The 21,027-nt window shown below is 45.3% G+C and overlaps 1 protein-coding gene across 2 annotated transcripts in view; it reads left to right on the top strand.

The window, feature by feature from the left end:
* The first annotated feature begins 1,075 nt into the window (after positions 1-1,075).
* Positions 1,076-21,027, top strand: part of CAP1 (cyclase associated actin cytoskeleton regulatory protein 1) — a 36,897-nt gene continuing 16,945 nt past the window's right edge. Inside the window, exons 1-5 of one of the 2 annotated variants that reach the window (XM_070949400.1) lie at positions 1,076-1,155; positions 13,078-13,199; positions 16,071-16,171; positions 17,992-18,069; positions 20,567-20,710. In XM_070949400.1, the coding sequence (XP_070805501.1) occupies positions 13,088-13,199; positions 16,071-16,171; positions 17,992-18,069; positions 20,567-20,710 (435 nt within the window). In that variant the 5' untranslated portion in view covers positions 1,076-1,155; positions 13,078-13,087. Of the gene's footprint in view, positions 1,156-13,074; positions 13,200-16,070; positions 16,172-17,991; positions 18,070-20,566; positions 20,711-21,027 lie in introns of both variants that reach the window. The other variant, XM_070949401.1, reaches the window with a different exon arrangement.

The raw sequence follows: 21,027 nt of genomic DNA, 5'->3' as shown, positions 1-21,027 counted from the left end.
CTAATGCCGGGACCCTTTAATACAGTTCCTCATGTTGTGGTGACCCCCAAGCATAAAATTATTCCTAAAACCATTGAAAATATGTGTTTTCCGATGGTCTTAGGAGACCCCTGGGAAAGGGTCGTTCGACCACTGTTTTAGAGGGTCGTTGAAGCCCTTGGAGGTTTATGTGTCCTCAGGGTCACCTGAGTAATGCAAATGGCTCCTGTACTCTGCAATGTTTTTTCCCCTTCTATTCTATTCTATTCTGTATTTTATTATCTACTTCTTATTCTATTCTATTCTATTCTCTATCTCTATTCTATTCTATTCTATTCTATTCTATTCTATTCTATTCTATTCTATTCTATTCTCTCTATTCTATTCTCTATCTCTATTCTATTCTATATTTTATTCTCTCTATTCTATTTCTCTCTCTCTGTGTTCTGTTCTGTTCTCTATTCTATTCTATTCTATTCTATTCTATTCTATTCTATTCTGTGAATTTCCTGTAATTACGACAGGCAGAAGTTCAACCGGTGAATGAAGTCTGTAGCTCCCGTGCGCCTGTATTTCAACCCCATCTGCACTGCAAAGCGTTAAGAACTCCTATAACTAAGACAGGCAGAAATTCAACCGGTGTGTGCGTGAACTTGCTGCCCCATTTCTACTTCTGCCTGCAACCGGAAATCTTGCTCGGCGTGCAAACCTCCCCCCGCCGCCCCCTCACCCCCACCCGTCAACTTTCCCGCCTTTGTGCTTTCCCCATGCCCCCCCCCCATTCCCGCGGAGCCGTAGCTGTCCATCTTGCCCAAAGCCCGCCCCGCCAGGGAAGCCACGCCCCTTCCTCCTCCTCTCTCCTCCTCCTCCCCGCCCTTCTTTCGAAGCCTTCGCCTTCAGAGCCTTCCGCCTTTCCTTCTCTTTGCCCGCCAACCTAACAGAGAGAGAGAGGTGGGGCGTGGTTAGGACAATTTCCCTTTTAAGCCCCGCCCATCTGGCGCGCCTTCTTTTACCTGCCTCTCTCTCTCTCTCTCTCTCTCAGCGTATTTCCGGTAACGCCGGAAGTGGAGCGGGGAAGGTTACTGGGCGTCTCCAGGCGGAAGTGGAGCTGTCGGGGAAAGGCGGCGGCGAGGAGGCGAGCGGGAGAAGGAGCCGCGCCCTGAGCCACTGCGCGAGGTGAGGCGGCCGCTGGCGCTCCTGAGCGTGGCTGGGCGTCCCGAGTGGGTTGAGGCGGGTGGGGAGTGGGTGGGGGGGGCAGGAGGTTTGAATGGCAGCTTGCGGTGCACATCTGGGAGGGGCGGGGAGGCGTGTTCGGGTTCCCACGACCCACCTAACCTGCTTCTGCAATGCCGTTTCCCGGATTCGCCCCACCGCGGGGCTTCGCAACCCAAGCCCAAGCTGAGCCTTTTGTGCGGGGGAAGGAAGCCAAAGCCTCCTTGACCTCCCCGGCTGGCTGGCTTGCTTGCTTGTTTGCACGCGCGGGCGGGCGTGCAAAGGGTAAACTTGACGGGTTAAGACACGTGTCTCCTTGCAAGGGGGACGCGGCTCCGGGGAATGTCCTGGGTTGCAACCCAGAGTTCCTCGGGAAGGCCTTTTCCTTGCTTATCGGCGGGTGCGTGGGAGGGCTCTCCCCTCTTTGGGAACTGCAGTGCCAGGCGAGGAGGATGGCGAGGTTTAAGCCTTGCAGACAAGACCCGTTCTCTGGGTTGGGCCAGCTCGGGATCCAATTGTCCCGGGATCCAGTTGTCCCGGGATCCAGTTGTCCCGGGATCCAGGGTGTGTGTGTGGGGGGGGGATCTATTACAATCCATTCTCCGAATTTAAGGCCCAATTCTTTAATCCAAATGTGGAATGAAAGAATTTGAAAAAAGCCTTGGGCAGGAGAAGCATGGTTAGAGCAGTTTGAAAACGGCAGAGGTTTCTGTGCTGTGTTAACTCTCCCGTTTAGATTTTAAGTGCCTAAAGCGTTTGACATAATTTGCCTAAAATAGTCTAGTAGTCCCCAGACTACGGCCTTAAAAGATGGAAAGGGGCCTTTACCAGTTCCAATATTCTTAGTCATTTGTGGGCAAGGAGAAGAGACTGACTCAGCACTGCACATTTTGCCAAGTAGACCTGAAAGCACAGAATTACAGGGCTTCAAGATCAATTGCACAGCTCAAACAGAGCAAGCAAGGAAAACCTGCTTGTTTGCAGAAGCAGGTGTTGTCCTTAGGGGAAAGGGGAAAGATAGCGAGTCAGGATTCATTTTGGAATATGGCTTTGAATGCCCTGCATTGTAATGGGAGATATGGGAGGGGGGGGAAATATGTGAGCATGAAAGCAGCAAGAGGAAGATGGCTGGAGAGTCAGACTAGGATAATTCAGTTTGGTGCAATTTGTGGTTGGTCTCCTGGGATGTATCAAGGGACGTGATTGGAATAGAGCTGCAGTTTATTATTGGTTCGTGAGGAATTTGAAGGTTGTATAAAGATGTGCCATCAGTTGCTTTGAAACTGGGTGTGCATTATACCAAAGAGACAGTTACTGAGTTGATAAATTGCACTGTGCTACAATGTGTCTTCTTGATTTTGCTTTGCCATGATCCGGAAACCAATTATGGCTTAATTTAAGAAATGTTTACTGATACGGTACTTTAGATCAGATTATTTACAAAATAACACTTAGCTTGGTTTGTACTAGGCTGCAAAAAGCTTACTTTTTATTTGTCTTACCTTATTTGTCTCTCGCCACACAGGAAGAAATTCCCATGTTGTAACTTGCAGATCAAGAGTTGTAAATTCCCAGTGAGTTGCATTCAGGAATTAAGATCTTTGGAAGCTGTATAGTTAAATGGAAGATGAAGCTGTTATAGTATTCCACTCAATGGATAAATCGTAGGCATGTAACTAGTGTCAATATTAAGTTTAATGTAGGAAGTAATGACTAAAACCACAGAGAAGAGAAATATGCAGCCCTGGACTCAAGCTGTGTAGTTTCAATTGTTATTCCAAGAGAAAAAACTGTTCTCTAACAAAATATATAGTGAGTGTTGTGGGAAAGGTAATAATCCCACATTGTTGTGAGATTGGTACAGTGATGATTGGGTTTATGTAATGTTTATGGGTTTGGTTGGTTGTACTGTGGACTCTTTAATGTTGTACTTGTTCTTATTCTAGGTTTTAATGTTATGTTCTATTTTTTTTTTATTATGTAGTGACTTTTATTTTTGTTGTAAAGCTGCTGTGAGACTTCATAGACGTGGCAGCATAAACTCCATTGAAAGGAGAAACAGATTCGTACCATTTTTGATAACTACTTGAATCACTGGGGAATAATCCTCAATAGGGATATTGTCAAAAATGCCCTTTTAAATGTCAAAGAGGACACTTCTATTGGCTGCATTCAGACATCATTGAACCACAATGATTTATTTAAACCATGGGTTTTATTAAGCACAATTGGCTGAGGTCAGACATGCTAAGCAATAATATTGTTGATTGGATATGCTTATTAACCCAATACAAGGCAAGTCACTTTGTTGAAGTAATGTTATGCATGAATTTGACACTAAATCTTGGCTCCTGTTGTAAACTCTCTGGGGAATTAGCTTTGTTATTGAAAAGGAGAATTCAGGTACAGTAAATTACATAGTGATGCTTTCAAATTGCTTAGCCCTGTGTTTTTAACAGCATGTTATTCCCTTAGTTTCTGCTGCTGTTTTTCCCCTGCCCGTTTACCATAGATTTGTCAGCAAAATGTGATTAACTATCCCTTTCCTGTTCAAAGTCCATCTGATACTAGCCCAGCGCAGTGGTTGGCTGTGAAATTAAAGCCTTTGAAGCATTATGTTGAGAATTATGATTGTGGGAAGAAATACTCTGTTCTCTAGCATTTACATGTGCAGTTGGTGAGTTTCTCTAAAGTGCCTCTTTTGACAACTAAGCTTTGCCTGAAGAGTAGAATCTGACTGACTGGATCCCCTCTCCCCCAGTTAGAACCCATTCTAAAAATTCTGCTTGTTTGCAGATCCTTCAAGAATTCATTGATTGTTTGATGATATGATTGTTTGAGAATGACTTGTAGAAATCACTTTGCATTTGCTAACTGTAGAGCACCAGAGCTATTTTTTTCAGAAAAGGCTTGTCCAAAAACAAAGGTCAATGATATACCAAGCTATTTGATCTTTGTAGGGGTGATGCTTTTACTGGTAGCTACCGTATTTTTCGGAATATAAGACGCACCTTGTCCCCCCAAAAAAGAGGGTGAAAATCTGGGTGCGTCTTATACTCAGAATGTAGCCCCACCCAGCTTCTCAAACGGAGGTTTCAGAGGCTGAAAAAAGCATCAGAAACAAAGCTTAAGAAAAGAAGCCCCCAAACAGAGCTTCAGAAAAGAAGCCTCCAAACAGAGCCTCAGGAGGCTTTTTTTCTGAAGCTCTGTTTCAGAGGCTTTCAGAGGCAGGGGAAAAAGTTTTTTTCTGAAACAGTGTTTCAGAAGTTTCAGAGGCAGAAAAAAAAGCAAAAAAAAAAAAAAAGCAAGGCACAGAGGTCACAACCAAGGAACCTGTTGCTAAAATTCACCTCTGGGAACAGCTGATTGGGGGTATTCCGGGAGGCCAATCCACCTGCCAATCAGCTTTTTTCTTATTTTTCTCCCCAAAAACTAAGGTGCGTCTTATATTTTGAAAAATACAGTGTATCAGGTGTAAACTTGTGAAGTAAAAGTAGATGCTGAACTTTTTGTGGAAGCTGCGGCTAGTTAAATATTACATTTGCACTGAGAAATATGTGGCTAAGTGCAGTATGTGAAGTCTCCAGTTTGCCATTTTTCAGTGGAATCTTTTTAAGATGATATTAAAAGTAGAGCTGCTTAATTCAGAAGCATTCCATCCCTTTAAATCTTGGGTTTACTTGATCAGTGATAGTTTGTAAAAACCTGAGTTATAGAATAATGTTATATTTGTATGTCTTCAAATCAATCTTGACTGCTGGCAGTTTTCTTGCCACCAGATTTGGGAGTGGTTTTCTCTTGCCCTCCTTTCTAGGGCTGGGAGAGGTCCAAGGTCACCCTGCTGGATTCGTGCCCAAACCAGGACTAAAACTTACAATCTCTTGATTTCTGGTTCATTGCCGTAACACTATATCAAACTGGGTACCATAGATATACTTGGATTTATGCATTTATGTTTTACACAATATTTTATATTGCTCCTTCATAGACTTGGTGCCATTAATAATTAAACTCTGCAAGGGCCACTGCTTCCCAGTAGAAAGGCAAAGTTTGGATGTGATTGAAAAGTATATGCCTTGGTAAAATGCTCCTGCCTCTGAGCACAGGAAAAACTTTAGGGAAGTTTCACATTCTGAAGTCCAGTACAGACTTTCTTGGTGTTTTGTGAAAATATTTCTGGCGTCCCTTTTCAGATAGGGCCAAGTGTGCTTCTAGCTTCAGGCCTGCAACAGTTTGAAAGATTCCTCGGGGTTAGAAGCAATTGCTTGCAGCTTTGAAGCTCAGCTTGGTGGAGAAAATGGGGTGGGGGTTCAAACAGACCATTATGGTATGTAGTAATAGACTTCGGTCTATTCTGTTAACAAATATTAATTTGTTTTAATGAAATGTAGGTGGATACTCTCCAAATTATTTAAACATGTACAAAAGTAATATTTGTATCCATTAAAATACATCCTTCAGATTTATGAATACCATGAATAGTGCTTATTAACTGGAGCCTCCTCTCTCTGCAGGGTTTGCTGGAGTGATGCTGTACTATTCAGCTCTAATAAAATAAAAAATCATAGCGTTTTAGCTAATAGTTGTCAGAAATGATCGTTGATTTTCTAACATTGGGTAGATAATATTTGTTGCAGTGGACAGGGTTTATATGTTGTGCGAATCCATGATGTTGTTTAACTGGTTTTGGCTTAATATGATGCATGAACACAGCCAATTGTGGGGGGGGGGTTTTCCCCCAACAATTCAATTTTGTTTGAGGCAATTAAGCTGAAATTTAGTCACTGCCATGTTTAAAAAAAAAAAGAAAGAAAGAAAGCCACCCATGATTGGATATGTACATTGCACTCAGCCAAAATATGATTTGATTACTTTTGGTTCAGTACCCTTGAATTCAGTTGTCGTGGATTGCATAAAATAAAGATGGGATATCATAATCAACTATGGCATCACGCAGTGTTGCATTCTAAAGCATGCTCTGTCGAACAGTCCTTAATTGTCTGCGTTCACAAATTGCTACAAGGCAAAAGAATTCAAAGGAGCGCAGCCAACAGCTTTTCTTTGGCATTTTGTAGAGTTTCCTTCAAATGAGCAAGACCAAAAACCGTGGTCTTTCTTTTTGAAATTATTTTGGGTGCCTTAAGTCTTGCGTGAACCTCCAGACGTGGTGCAACTAAGCCAGAAATGGTAGTTTACAAATCAAAATGTCTCTGTACACAGAATACACGAAGTCAAGCCACACAAGACATTATGGCATAAACTGGGTGGGGAACTATGGCCCCTTTATGACCTGTTAAGATGCCTGGCTGGCTCAGGAATTCTGGAGGTTGAAGTCGACAGGACATAAAGGGGCCATAGTTCCCTACCCCAGTGTAAGATAATACAGATAGTCCTCGACTTACGACCACAACTGAGCCCAAAAGTTATGTTGCTAAGCGAGAAATTTGTTAAACGAGTTTTGCCCCATTTTACGACTTTTCTTGTCACAATTGTTAAGCTAATCGGATTTCCCCATTGACTTTGATTGTCAGAAGGTTGCAAAAAAGGATCACCAAGGAGCCTTGGTGGCGCAGCAGACTAAAGTGCTGTTAAAGTAGCACTTAGCTGCCAGCTGCCTGCAATTACTGCAGGTTCAAATCTCACCAGGCTCAAGGTTGACTCAGCCTTCCATCCTTTTGAGGTAGGTAAAATGAGGACCCGGATTGTGGGGGCAATAAGCTGACTTTGTATAAAATAGAACACCACTTGGGGGTGGGGGGGCGAAAGCCCTACTAAGCAGGTATATATACAAAAGTATGAAGGCTATTGCTTAATGCATTGTAAGCCACCCTGAGTCTCCGGAGAAGGGCGGCATGTAAATCGAACCAATAATAATAATAATAATCACATGACTCCAGGACACTTCAACCGTCATAAATATGAACCAGTTGCCAAGTGGTCCAAATGTAAATCACATTGACCATGGGGATGCTGCAATGGTCATAAGTCACTTTTTTTCAGTGCCATTGTAACTTTGAATGGTCACTAAGTGAATTGTTGTAAGTCGAGGTGTATGTCAACTCACTCTCCATGTGGTTGATGGGTCATTCTACATTTTGCATAGTTAAATTTCTCCAAATATGTTCCATTGCACCACCAAAGTTTGCTGTGAATCATTGAGAAGCTGGTTTACTCTCCTGATCCCTCCCTTTGACTAAAGGTAAAGGTTCCCCTCACACATATGTGCTAGTCGTTCCTGACTCTAGGGGGTGGTGCTCATCTCCGTTTCAAAGCCGAAGAGCCAGCGCTGTCCGAAGACATCTCCGTGGTCATGTGACTGACATGACTCAACACCAAGGGCGCACGGAATGCTGTTACCTTCCCACCAAAGGTGGTCCCTATTTTTCTACTTGCATTTTTTACGTACTTTCGAACTGCTAGGTTGGCAGAAGCTGGGACAAGTAACGGGAGCTCACCCCGTTACACGGCACTAGGGATTTGAACCGCTGAACTGCCGACCTTTCGATCGACAAGCTCAGCGTCTTATCTGCTGAACCACTGTGTCCCTTCCTCCCTTTGATTATGACATACCTTATCTTCCCTTTACCGGAGATTACGAGCAAATTGCTTTGGTTCTGGGAAATGTATCCTTGTTTTCCATTCCAGTTTCCTGCATGAGGATAGAAGTTCTGTAACCCGCTTAGTTGGAGGGGGGGAAAAATCCCTTTTTCCTAACAGCAGACATCCATCAATTCTGTAAATATTCCATATTCTCACAGGCTCTCTCCAGAACCGGCAAAGTTTAACAGAAAAACTTGGGAATAAGTGGCATCTTAAAGCTTAGTGAAAAGGAACTTTTTCTGAATTCATGAGCCACCCGAGGATCAATGCTTTTTCTGCAAAGAGGAAGTTAAAAGAGTTTTCTGTTACAGGAATGAGGAAGTATCCTTCCTCTTTGAGGTCTGTGTGGTGACTTGGAAGCAAAATGTTGCTTCAGGCAACCGTTGCTTCCTTATTGGGTGGATATGCATAACGCACTGAACTAGACTGAAACTGGGATTGAGTAGTTTGCAATTCAGTACGGTAGCCAGGCGTTGTCTTGATATGTATGCTGTGTTAAGCCAACCTCACAGTGAACTACCCAGGTAGTCTTCAACCAGGGGTGAAATCTAAAATTTGTTACTACCGGCTTGGTGGGGGGGGAGGGTGTAATGTGACTGGGTAGGCGTGGCCAACTTTTTTTTTTTACTTTTAAAAGCATTTTTTCTACAACCTTAAGAGGTTGTAGAAAAAATTGCTTTTAAAAGCCTCTGACGATCCCAGCTGAGCCGTGCGATCGTCAGAGGCTTTTTTTTTAACTTTTAAAAGCATTTTTTCGGCCGAAGAGGTTGTAGAAAAAAATGCTTTTAAAAGTAAAAAAAAAACAGCCTCTGATGATTGTGCGGCTCAGCTGGGTATGGGGTGTGTGTGCAGGGATTTTTGCTACCGGTTCTCCGAACCAGCCGCCGCCATCGCTACCGGATCAGGTGATCTGGTCCGAACTGGGAGCATTTAACCCCTATCTTTAACTTATGACCACAATTGAGCCCAACTTTTCGGCTGCTTAAGCAAAAAAATTCTTTTTAGACAATAGAATAACAGAGTTGGAAGGGACCTTGGAGGTCTTCTAGTCCAACCCCCTGCTTAGGCAGGAAACCCTACACCAGGAGTCTCCAACCTTGGCAACTTTAAGCCTGGAGGACTTCAACTCCCAGAATTGGAGTTGGAGACCCCTGCCCTACACCTCTTCAGACAAATGGTTATCTAATCTCTTAAAAACATCCAATGTTGGAGCATTCACAACTTCTGGAGGCAAGTGGTTCCACTGATTAATTGTTCTAACTGTCAGGAAATTTCTCCTTAGTTCTAAATTGCTTCTCTCCTTGATTGGTTTCCACCCATTGCTTCTTGTCCTGCCCTCAGGTGCTTTTGAGAATAGCTTGGCTCCCTCTTCTTTGTGGCAGCCCCTGAGATATTGGAACACTGCTATCATGTCTCCCCTAGTCCTTCTTTTCATTAAACTAGACATGCCCAGTTCCTGCAACCATTCTTCATATGGCTTTCGTATGTTTTGAAAGCCTTGAAAGCAAGGCAGTTGTTGAGCTGTGCCGCATTTTTTGACCTTTTCCCATGGTTGTTAAGTGAATCACTGCAGTTGAAGTGAATCATGAGACCGTTAAGGGAATCTGGTTTTCCCCCATTGAGCTGTTTGTCCGAAGCTGAGTGGGAAGGTGGCAGATGAGTGATCACATGACTCTGGGACAAGGCAACTGTCATAAGTACATGCCAGTTGCCAAGCGTCCAAATTTTGACGATGTGACTGTGGAGATCCTGCCACAGTCATATGAGAACTGGTCATAAGTCACTTGTTTCAGTCCTTTGAACGGTTGCTGAGCAAATAGTTATAAGTTGAGGACTACCTGGACTGATGTTTATTCCTTCAAGCGCAGTCCGCACCATTGCTCTCCAAGGGTCTCCACCCACCCACTCACTTGTGCTACCCTGTTGTAACGTCTTTCCTTGCAGAGCATGAGATGGCCCTGTGATTAAGGGTGGGTAGGTCTGAATTGTCATCCTTTGTATCGCATTAGTAGCTGCCTCGGGCCCTGCTTCACTCTCTTTGAGAGGCCTTTGTTTCATATCCCGTGAAATTTACATCGCGCTGTATCTCTTGGAATTTAAAATATGAAAATGTCTGAAGTCTTACTAAGGACACTCGGGTGGTTTTCGGAGCAAAGCGTTGCAGGTGGCAGCAGTGGATTCAGACATTTTCAGATCTAACCAATAGAAGGTTTTATTTTGACTAGAATAGAGGGAGAGGGAAAGAGGGAGAAAAGAGAAGAGGGAGAGAAGAAAAGGATAGAAGAAAAGAGAGGGAGAGGAAGAGAAGAGAAGAGGGGGAGAAGAAAAGAGAGGAAGAGAAGAGAGAAGAGAAGAGGATTCTTTATTGGCCAAGTGTGATTGGACACACAAGGAATTTGTCTTGGTGCATACGCTCTCGGTGTACATAAAAGAAAAGATACATTCGTCAAGAATCATAAAGTACAACACTTAATGATAGTCATAGGGAAACAGTCAATATAAATCTTAAGGATACCAGCAACAAGGTTACAGTCATACAGTCGTAAGTGGAAGGAGATGGGTGGTGGGAACGATGAGAAGATTAATAGTAGTGCAGACTTAGTAACTAGTTTGACAGTGTTGAGAGGGAATTATTTGTTTAGCAGAGTGATGGCATTTGGGGGGGAAACTGTCCTTGTGTCTAGTTGTTCTGCTGTGCAGTGCTCTATAGCAGTGGTCCCCAACCTTTTTGTCGCCGCGGCCCGCTGAGCGCGCGCAGGGGTGGGGCCGCGGCCCGCTGAGCGCGCGCAGGGGTGGGGCCGCGGCCCGCTGAGCGCGCGCAGGGGTGGGGCCGCGGCCCGCTGAGCGCGCGCAGGGGTGGGGCCGCGGCCCGCTGAGCGCGCGCAGGGGTGGGGCCGCGGCCCAGGAGCCTTTGCGCAGGCCCATTGCGCACGGCCCAGGAGCCTTTGTGCTGAAGCGTTCCTGTCCCCCGGCCGCTGCGCGGCCCGGTGCCAGGTACTTCACGGCCCGGCACCGGTCCGCGGACCGGGGGTTGGGGACCACTGCTCTATAGCACTTTTGAGGGTAGGAGTTGAAACCGTTTATGTCCAGGATGTGAGAGGTCTGTAAATAATTACTCTCTGTAAATAGAGAGCTGTGATTCATGTTCCAACTGAGAGGAATGATTCATTGATCAAATGGTTAAAAAGCTGGTTAAAAAGTAGCTGGCCCGTGGTCCCTCTTGGCGTTTCCATAAAATTGAGAGATGGATGGGAAGAGGACTGTAGTATAAAGCAGGGGTCTCCAACCTTGGCAACTTTAAGCCTGGCGGACTTCAACTCCCAGAATTCCCCAGCCAGCAAAGCTGGCTGGGGAATTCTGGGAGTTGAAGTCCGCCAGGCTTAAAGTTGCCAAGGTTGGAGACCCCTGGTATAAAGGACCTCCCATTTATAAAGATAAAGGTAGGTTTTGTCCTCCCCTGAGGGAAGATAGCTTTCAAAATGGAGGCACCACCATCCATTATTTAGCATTCCTTGGAAAAAATAAGGTTGGGTAGGAAAGCAAACAACAGTGCTTTTGTTTGTTATCTTGGACACCTGCTTATCTTGGCACATGCCCCCCCCCCCCAAGCCTGGCAGGCTAATTTAGCTAAAACCATTGCCCCAATTTGGAAGTTGGGCTTCGGATCTCGTGTTTGCGCAACATTTCTCTGCTTCCCGTTAAAGGAGGTCGCAAAGGACCTCCTCCTGTCTTTGCTGTGAGCTAAAAGGACAAGGCTGTTCCTTTTAAGGATTCCCTTCATTAAGAGAAGTCAAATTCTTGCAGCCATTAAGGACGTTAAAAGTCGAAGGAAGGAATATAAAGTTAGGTTGTCTGATCAAGGTTAAAGCAGAGCACGTTCCCCCTGGCAGTTTCTGCTGACATCAGGACTTGAACAAGATAATGTTTTATGGATTTGTTTCTAGATAAAGAGATTGGATGGGAGATGAAGCGATAAATGTTTGCAACCTTAGAGAGCGTGAAGAATCATTGCAGTTGTTTATATTTATGGGGAAGGTTGAAAGTCACAGTTTGCCTGTTTCCTTTCTTAACTTCTCCATCGTTTCTCTTGCGCTATTTTACTTTTTAAAAAAATTTGATTTATATGCCGCCCTTCTTCGGAGACTCAGGGCGGCTTACAGTGCGTTAAGCAATAGCCTTCATACTTTTGTAAATTTTATACAAAGTCAGCTTATTGCCCCCACAAACTGGGTCCTCAATTTACCTACCTTAGAAAGGATGGAAGGCTGAGTCAACCTTGAGCCTTGGTGAGATTCGAACTTACTAATTGCAGACAGCTGGAGTTAAATTACAATGCATTAGTCTGCTGACCTACCCAGGCTCCTTTTTTGTTCTTATTCTTAAACTTGTATTGAATTTTATTATATTCCAGACTGTTAATAAAATTATATGCACACATATGCATATATACACGTGGAATCCATTCGTTAGGATGAAGGAGACTCTCAAATCAGAGGATTCCTTCAAGCCTGAAATGTCCAGCTTCTCTAATAAATCGGAGAAGGAAGCTGAACTAGCTCAGGCCCCAAAAGTACTTCTTCCAAATTGCAGCCTGCCAGAAAGTATTTATGTTAATCACATTCCGTTTAAAATGACATTTAATCATTTGTCCTGGTATGACCCAATGTGGAGCTGCCCCCCAGCTCGCTACTTGAAGGCCATGTTACAGCCTTCCACCCACATATAATTGAATCTCCAGATCTGCCTAAAAGTTCAAATGCTCCCCATGGATGGAAAGTCTGATTGAAAGCTATTTAGGATCAAGCCGCTGGTGTGATTGTGGAGGAGAGTCCTTGGGTGGGATAAGAAAGGGAAAACGCCCACAACTTTCAGTGTCTAAATACAAACTCAGCAACCGACAATCCCCAGCCAAGCTAAAACGTTAGAATGAATACCGAAGAGATTGACGGAGACCTCTACAAGGACAAGGGGATTAGAGATTAAAATGTTCCAATTACTTCCACCTGCTTAATTTTTATTGTATATCCAGGAGAAAGGCTGCACCCACCTCACACGCAGGGCATTGGCTGGCTTTCTCCCACATGTGCATCTCTGTATAATTGCTGAGCGGTGAATATTGTATTTCTGCTCTGGGCTCGGTTTCAGTGGAGGGGGTTTTCTTTTTGTCAGTATTCTGTAAATAAGCTTCCTTGGGCACTCAGGTTGTTATAAAAAGGCCCTGAAAGGAAATAGGAATCGGTACGAGCTCTGTTAGCTTCCTCCTAACGCCATGGTCAAATTTAGCAGGTGCTGAAAGATGACAGAGCTGCAGAGCCTTGTTGAACGACTGGAGAAAGCGGTGGGGCGACTGGAGATGGCGTCTCGTGGTCCTGGCGTGCACAGTAGCCATGGGGACAGCCCCCAAAAAGGTAAGCTCCCTGTGCCAGGTGATATTCCAAGAGGCTGACTCTACTCTGGTCCTCTGAGCGTATTTTGGCAGCCTCTGGCCCTGCCTGTGTGAATCACATTAGCAGCTCACTTTCCCTTCCCTGTAGAGCAAGTCTCACCAGCTCTAAATCAAAAATGCATTATGGAATGGTCAGATATGACCCTTCCTTCCTTCCTTCCTTCCTCCCTCCCTCCCTCCCTCCCTCCCCTCCCCTCCCCTCCTCCCTCCCTCCCTCCCTCTCTCTTTCCTTTCTTCTTTCTTTCTCCCTCCCTCCCTCCTTCGTCCCTCCCATCCTCCCTCTCTTCCTTCCTCTTCCCTCCCTCCTCCCTCCCTCCCTTCCTCTTCCCTCCCTCCCTCCCTCCTTCCTTCCTCCCTCCCCTCCTCCCTCTCTCCTTCCTTCCTTCTTCCTTCCTCCCTCCCTCCCACCCTCCCTTCCTTCTTCTTCCTTCCTCTTCCCTCCCTCCTCCCTCCCTCCCTTCCTCTTCCCTCCCTCCCTCCCTCCTTCCTTCCTCCCTCCCCTCCTCCCTCTCTCCTTCCTTCCTTCTTCCTTCCTCCCTCCCCTCCTCCCTCTCTCCTTCCTTCCTTCCTTCTTTCTTCCTCCCTCCCTTCCTCTTTCCTCCCTTCCTCCCTCCCCTCCTCCCTCTCTTCCTTCCTCTTCCCTCCCTCCCTCCCTCCTTCCTCCCTCCCTCCCCTCCTCCCTCTCTCCTTCCTTCCTTCCTTCTTTCTTCCTCCCTCCCTTCCTCTTCCCTCCCTTCTTCCTTCCTTCCTCCCTCCCTCCTTCCCTCCCTCCCTCTCTTCCCTCCCTCCCTCCCTCCCTCCTTCCTCCCTCCCCTCCTCCCTTTCTCCTTCCTTCCTTCTTTCTTCCTCCCTCCCTCCCACCCTCCCTTCCTTCTTCCTTCCTCTTCCCTCCCTCCCTCCTTCCTTCCTTCCTTCCTCCCTCCCCTCCCCTCCTCCCTCCTTCCTTCCTTCTTTCTTCCTCCCTCCCTCCTGTTCCATCCACCCATCCGTTCATTTTTCATCTCATCTTTACCGCTTTTATATTCAAGGCAGCAAATATATATATTATAATCCTCCTCCTTTTCCCCCTACAGCCCTGTTGGGGTGCACTTGCCTCCTTTTTAAGCACAGAGTGGTACTGCATGCTGCCAATATCAGAATTGTTTGTTCCTTGATTTTTCTTCCTCCTAATTAAAGAAAGAGAAGCCAGCAAGCTGCAGAATGTCAGCATGTAGCATCTGCATTCAGTTTCCAATGATGATAAATGGAACTAGTGGGAGGCCCGTGAGGCAGCCAGAGGGGGAAGAGTCAACCAGTTCCTTGGCATTGGCCATGCCCACATGGCAGGTCTTTTGTGAGGGCACCCACAATATGCTCTCAGCAATCCAAATGTCTTCACCCACTGAAATAGACTGCCTATAAATAGGGCACCCTGGGAAAGTGTGTGTTCTCCAACCACATGGCTGGAACTGCCGTCTTATCGTGCTTGAGGGGCATAAAGTTTAGGAAAGAAAATATTATCTTTTGGGAATAGAAGTAATTGTATTTATTTATTTATTTATTGGTTCGATTTATATGCCGCCCTTCTCCGGAGACTCAGGGCGGCTTACAATGCGTTAAGCAATAGCCTTCATACTTTTGTATATACCTGCTTAGTAGGGCTTTCGCCCCCCCCCCCCCAAGCCGTGTTCTTTTTTATACAAAGTCAGCTTATTGCCCCCCACAATCCGGGTCCTCATTTTACCTACCTCGTAAAGGTGGAAGGCTGAGTCAACCTTGAGCCTGGTGAGATTTGAACTTGCAGTAATTGCAGGTAGCTGGTGTTACTTATCAGTGCTTGAGTCTGCTGCGCCACCAAAAGGTCAGTGGAATTTGCTTAGTAGGGCTGGGCAGCACTTTGGAGTTACTGTATTTTTCGGACTATAAGATGCACCGGAGTATAAGACGCACCAAGATTTTGAAGAGGTAAACAAGAAAAAAAAAAGTTTTTGCCCTCCCTGGACCCCAGAAGCACTCTGCAGGCCTCCCAAACCCTCTGTGCGTCCCGTCCCGTTTTTTTTACAAAAACAGGGCCTTTAGAGGGTTTGGGACACCTGCAGAGTGCTCCTGGGGTCTAGGGAGGGCAAAAACACCACCCATGGGTTTGAGAGGCTGAAAACAGGCCTGTTTTTTGCAAAAATGGGGCCTGTAGAGGGTTTGGGAGGCTGGCAGAGTGCTCCTGGTGGCTGGGGAAGGCAAAAACGGGCCCATTTTTGGCCTCCCAAACCCCCATCCGTTGCATTTTTGCCCTCCCTAGCCTCCAGGAGCACTCTGCAGGCATCCCAAACCCTCTGAAGGCCCCGTTTTTGCAAAAACGGGCCTGTTTTTGGCGAAAACAGGACTCGCGAGGTGGGGTTTCGGGAGGCCAAAAATGGCTGTATTCGGTGTATAAGATGCACTAACATTTCCACCCTCTTTTGGGGGGGGGGGGAGTGCATCTGATACTCCAAAAAGTACGGTAATCTCCCAAAGATAATTTCCACTCCAAATTACCTTTTGGAGATTAGCTCCAAAACAGCTGCCCAGCCCTAGTAAGCAAATTCACTCTCTTTCCCAAACCCCTCCTGTTCTCAAAACATACAACTCCAGTGTCTGTCTGTAGTCCCTTAAAACCAGCTGCAGTTTTCCTGGGATGACATGCATGGACCTGGGAAAGAGACAGCTGCTTTTAAAGGGTGTTGCTGCATTTACACATAGAAGCCCCTCTTGGAGATTGTATCTCCGGCACTAATGCCTCTCCTAATCTTTACTGCACATGTTCGATGTGCAGCAGGCCTCACCTACCAGTTCTCATCTGCTTCTTTTCCTTCTGCAGGAGTCGCTGAGTTTGTGCAAGCTTTTGATGAGCTCTTGGCAGGTCCAGTGGCTGCATACATGAAGATCAGCAGAGAAATTGGCAGCGAAGTCCAAACACACGTATGATTTGTGCTTCCTTCCTGTTTCCTATTTTGAGTGGACATAAATACACCACCCCTAATATCTTTGGCAGGCAATCAATTGAGGCTAACGGGCGTTTTGCCCAGAAACTGAGGTGGTATGATCAAGCTCACACAATAAATGGTGAAGGGGGACCATGTAGACCCCATTCATACACTTTGTGTATGTGTGTGGGGGGAGGGGGGGTTGGCAATACTTTGGCAGTCCTAAAACTGGTGGCCAGAGACTGCAAAAAGGGGGGAAAATGTTTAGATTCTGAAGACTGCAGTAATTTTGGCATGCCACCCATCAAATCTCTCCAGAATAGAAAATTCAATTTACCGAGGAACAAGTTTGAATTAAAAATAGGAACTTGGCCTGTGTTATTTTTTCACGGGTATTGTTTTTGTGCAACAGGAGACCACCTACTTCTCTTGAACTACTGGCTGTTGTGTTTTCTAGACACATGCACTGATAGGAGAATGGGGATATTTCTGCAGAAATTCTTAGGGTAGCCCTATAAAATAAGGTACTAGGTGGGTTTTAAGTGGGGCAAGGAGCATTGAGACTACCCAAAGGATTGGATTTTTTTTTTCCTGAAGTGAGATTGAAACTAAATTTCCTTCCTTTTCTACACTTATTCCAGCATATTACACCAGCACTGACCTATTTCTAAAATATCTCTGTCCAGACTTTAGGAGGAATTGTAGAAAATATTAACTTTCAGTAGAAGAGAAAGATGTAGCTCCGGATTGAATTGTGGGGTTCCTCAGCAACACTTGTGATGTTGCCTAGTTAAGCAATGAAAGATCTGCAAGCAAACAAGCTCAGAGAATACAATGTTCTACAATATATTGGTGTTTTAAAAATACCCGTTATTAGATAGTTTTGCAGTACTAAATAGGGATGCAGTGGCTCAGTGGCTAAGACACTGAGCTAGTCGATTGAAAAGTCGGCAGTTTAGCGGTTCAAATCCCTAGTGCCGCGTAACGGGGGGAGCTCCCGTGACTTGTCCCAGCTTCTGCCAACCTAGCAGTTCGAAAGCACGTAAAAAATGCAAGTAGAAAAATAGGGACCACCTTTGGTGGGAAGGTAACAGCGATCCGTGCACCTTTGGCATTGAGTCATGCCGGCCATATGACCACGGAGACGTCTTCAGACAGTGCTGGCTCTTCGGCTTTGAAACGGAGATGAGCACCACCCCCTAGAGTTGGGAACAAATAGCACATATGTGCGAGGGGAACCTTTTACCTTACAATACTAAACAATAATGCAAACTAAAATCAGAGAAAAGACATGAAAACAATAGAAATAGAAAAGAGATGAAAAAAAAAAAAGAATCTTTAACTCCCAATCTTCTAACAACAAATACAGGCCCATCCCCTATGAAATTAGATACACATTCACAATATATTAGTTTTTAAATCTTCTCTCTTCCACTTTTCCTCTTGCAAAGCCCATCTTTCCTCTCCTCTCCTTCTCCAGCAAGTCTTCAAGCCTTTATTAATATGCATATCAAATCTTAGTTACGAGTGCTGAATGGGCACAGCTTAACAGCATTTCAAGGCCTTTGGCTTTGACTTATGTTAGCCATCCCTGCAAACTTTCTTAAGGCTATTGTGTGGAGGCTATTGTTTTAATGTTAATTTTTTTTTTTGGTTTCATTGTTTAAATTACCTTTGGTTGTTGAATAATGAAAAGCAGCATGCAAATGTAAGAAACCATGTATATAACCTGTCTTACAGTCAGTCGTTCTTGGAATTCTATTTTGCCAACCAATCATTGCGGCTAATTCATAGAGTTGTCTGTTTCTCTTTAAGGCTGAGATGGTCCATGCTGGATTGATAACCGAGAGAACTCTTCTGGTGACAGCCTCACAGTGCCAGCAGCCCATAGCAGTAAGTGGAGAAAAACCTTTAGAATTATAGTGATGTTGCTCTAGTACCGTGATGGCGAACCTATGGCACACGTGCCAGACGTGGCATGCAGAGCCCTCTCTTCTGGCACACGGGCCGTCATCCCAGCTCAGATCTCCATGGCGTTTCTTTCCTGAGCTTCTGTTTCCCTGCAAACAACGAAACAGAAGCTCACAAAAGAAAAAGATCTTACCTCTTGCCGTGCTGCTGGTGTTGGGATGCCCCGCCTCCCATCAGCCAGCTGGTCTTCAGGTCTCTGCTGTGCATGTGAGCATGTCCGTGCATGCACACGTAACGGGGTGAGTACCCGTTCCTTGTCCCAGCTTTTGCCAACCTAGCAGTTCAAAAACACGTAAAAAATGCAAGTAGAAAAATAGGGAGCATCTTTGGTGGAAAGGGAACAGCGTTCCGTGCGCCTTTGGCATTTAGTCATGCCGACCACATGACCACAGAAACATCTTCGGACAGCACTGGCTCTTCGGCTTTGAAACGGAGATGAGCACCGCCCCCTAGAGTCGGGAACGACTAGTACATATGTGTAAGGGGAACCTTTACCTTAGTGCATACTGTGTGCCCAGGAAAGGCTACCCCCCAAACAGATGAACCTAATGGGAAAGGAACTTCTGTATCATACAGCTGTGTTTCCCAATCTCAGCAGCTTTAAGAGGTATGGATTTCCACTCTCGGCATGCTGACTGGGAAATTGTAGGATTTGGTGAGGTTGGGAAACACTGCCATACAGCATGCAGAAAGCAATAGAAAGATATTCCTTTGCACTCCTGTTCTATAACTGCAGGTTCTACCTGGTGATGGGGGGTTGCAGGACAGATAGTCCTTGACTTACAGTCATTTGCTTAGCAACCGCTTGAGGTTACAGTGGCACTGGAAAAAACGACTAATGACCATTTTCACTCTTAGGATTGTTGCAGCATCCTTGTGGTCACAATGATCAAAATTCAGGCACTTGGCAAATGGGGTGTGTTTATGAGAGTTGCACTGTCCCAGAGTCACCTGATCACTATTTGTAACCTTCCCAGCCGGCTTCCAACAAGCAAAGTCAATGGGGGAATCCAGATTTGCTCAATAGCAATAGCCCTTAGACTTATATATAGCTTCATAATGCTTTACACCCCTCTCTAAGTGGTTTACAGAGTCAGCTTATTGCCCCCAACAATCTTGGTCCTCCTTTTGCCCAGCTCAGAAGGATGGAAGGCTGAGTCAACCTTGAGCCGGTCAGGATCGAACTGCTGGCAGTGGGCAGAAGGAAGGAAAAGAAAGGGAAGGGACGGGAAGGGAAGGGAAGGGAAGGAAGGAAGGAAGGAAGGAAGGAAGGAAGGAAGGAAGGAAGGAAGGAAGGAAGGAAGGAAGGAAGGACAATAGCAATAGCACTTAGACTTATATACTGCTTCATAGTGCTTTTACAGCTCTCTGTAAATGATTTACAGAGTCAGCATATTGCCTTCAACAATCTGGGTCCTCCTTTTGCCCAGCTCAGAAGGATGGAAGGCTGAGTCAACCTTGAGCCGGTCAGGATCGAACTGCTGGCAGTGGGCAGAAGGAAGGAAAAGAAAGGGAAGGGAAGGGAAGGGAAGGGAAGGGAAGGAAAGGAAAGGAAAGGAAAGGAAAGGAAAGGAAAGGAAAGGAAAGGAAAGGAAAGGAAAGGAAAGGAAAGGAAAGGAAAGGAAAGGAAAGGAAAGGAAAGGAAAGACAGTAGCCATAGCACTTAGACTTATATACTGCTTCATAGTGCTTTTACAGCCCTCTCTAAGTGGTTTACCGAGTCAGCATATTGCCTCCAACAATCTGGGTCCTTATTTTGCCCAGCTCAGAAGGATGGAAGGCTGAGTCAACCTTGAGCCATGTCAGGATCGAACTCCTGGAATGAGCAGTGAGTTAGCCTGCAATATTGCATTTCAATTTCTGCCAGCATGGCATGATTCACTTAAGTGCAGCAAAAAAAAAAAAAAAAGATCATAAAATGGAGCAAAACTCATTTAACAACTGCCTTGCCTAACATAGAAATATGGGGCTCAATTGTGGTCGTAAGTCAAGGACTGTCTGTACCAGAAACTAAAACATTATCATTGCAGCTTGATTGATGTCTTAGTACAATCCACCAACCGAGCCGTTGTTTTTTCAAAGGATGTTAAAACAAACCAAGGGTTAGCATGATGGTAAATCTAGACATTGTGAGTCAATAAACCACAGCTCAATATTACATATGATCTGGCCCTGGTTTAATTAGAAGGTGGAAGATAGATGGGAGGAGAACTTTATGCCATTCCAAAAGGCAAAATTAAAAATACGATATGGGTATTTTCTATCAACATGCTTAATCCCGGGACATAAGAAGAGTAGCATCAATGAGAATAGGCAGTCTTAAATTACGATCAAGGAGTACCCTCGGCTACTCCTTGGGTGTAGGATTTGGGTGTATAAATAAATTCACTTCTTGGTTTCCCTAATTTTGCAACTGCAGAGTAACTTCTCCGTCGTGTTGAAGCCAATATCGGATCAGATCCAAGTGGTCCAGAACTTCAGGGAGAAGAACCGTGGCAGCAAATTCTTCAACCACCTCTCGACAGTTAGCGAAAGCATCCCTGCGCTAGGCTGGGTCGCCATGGTAAGGATTTGGGAACAAAAACCTCTCCATGCAAAGTTGCTCCGAGCTTCTCAAGGATGATGGTTCATATTCGCTTTGCCGGTCTTGAATGCTGACGGGGAAGAGAGGCAACGCACCTCCCTTAAGCAGAATATTTCTGTGTGTTCTGACTGCAGTCAGACCAGTAGAGTTACTCCTCTGCTCCCTTTATCATCTTTGGTGTATCAGAGCTCATAACTCCTCTTCCTACTCATCATGCAGGCTGGTCCAAAACTCAACAAGGTTCTTGTTGAATTTCCCACTAAAATTTCCAGGAAAGTAGCAAAATTTTACTCGAT

Source organism: Pituophis catenifer, unplaced genomic scaffold (genome assembly GCF_029215685.1).
Source record: "Pituophis catenifer annectens isolate HBS135680 unplaced genomic scaffold, rPitCat1.0.hap2 SCAF_9, whole genome shotgun sequence".
Classification (NCBI taxonomy): Eukaryota; Metazoa; Chordata; class Lepidosauria; order Squamata; family Colubridae; genus Pituophis; species Pituophis catenifer.
Note: the sequence above shows the minus strand (reverse complement) of the source record. Positions and strands in the feature narration are given on the sequence as shown.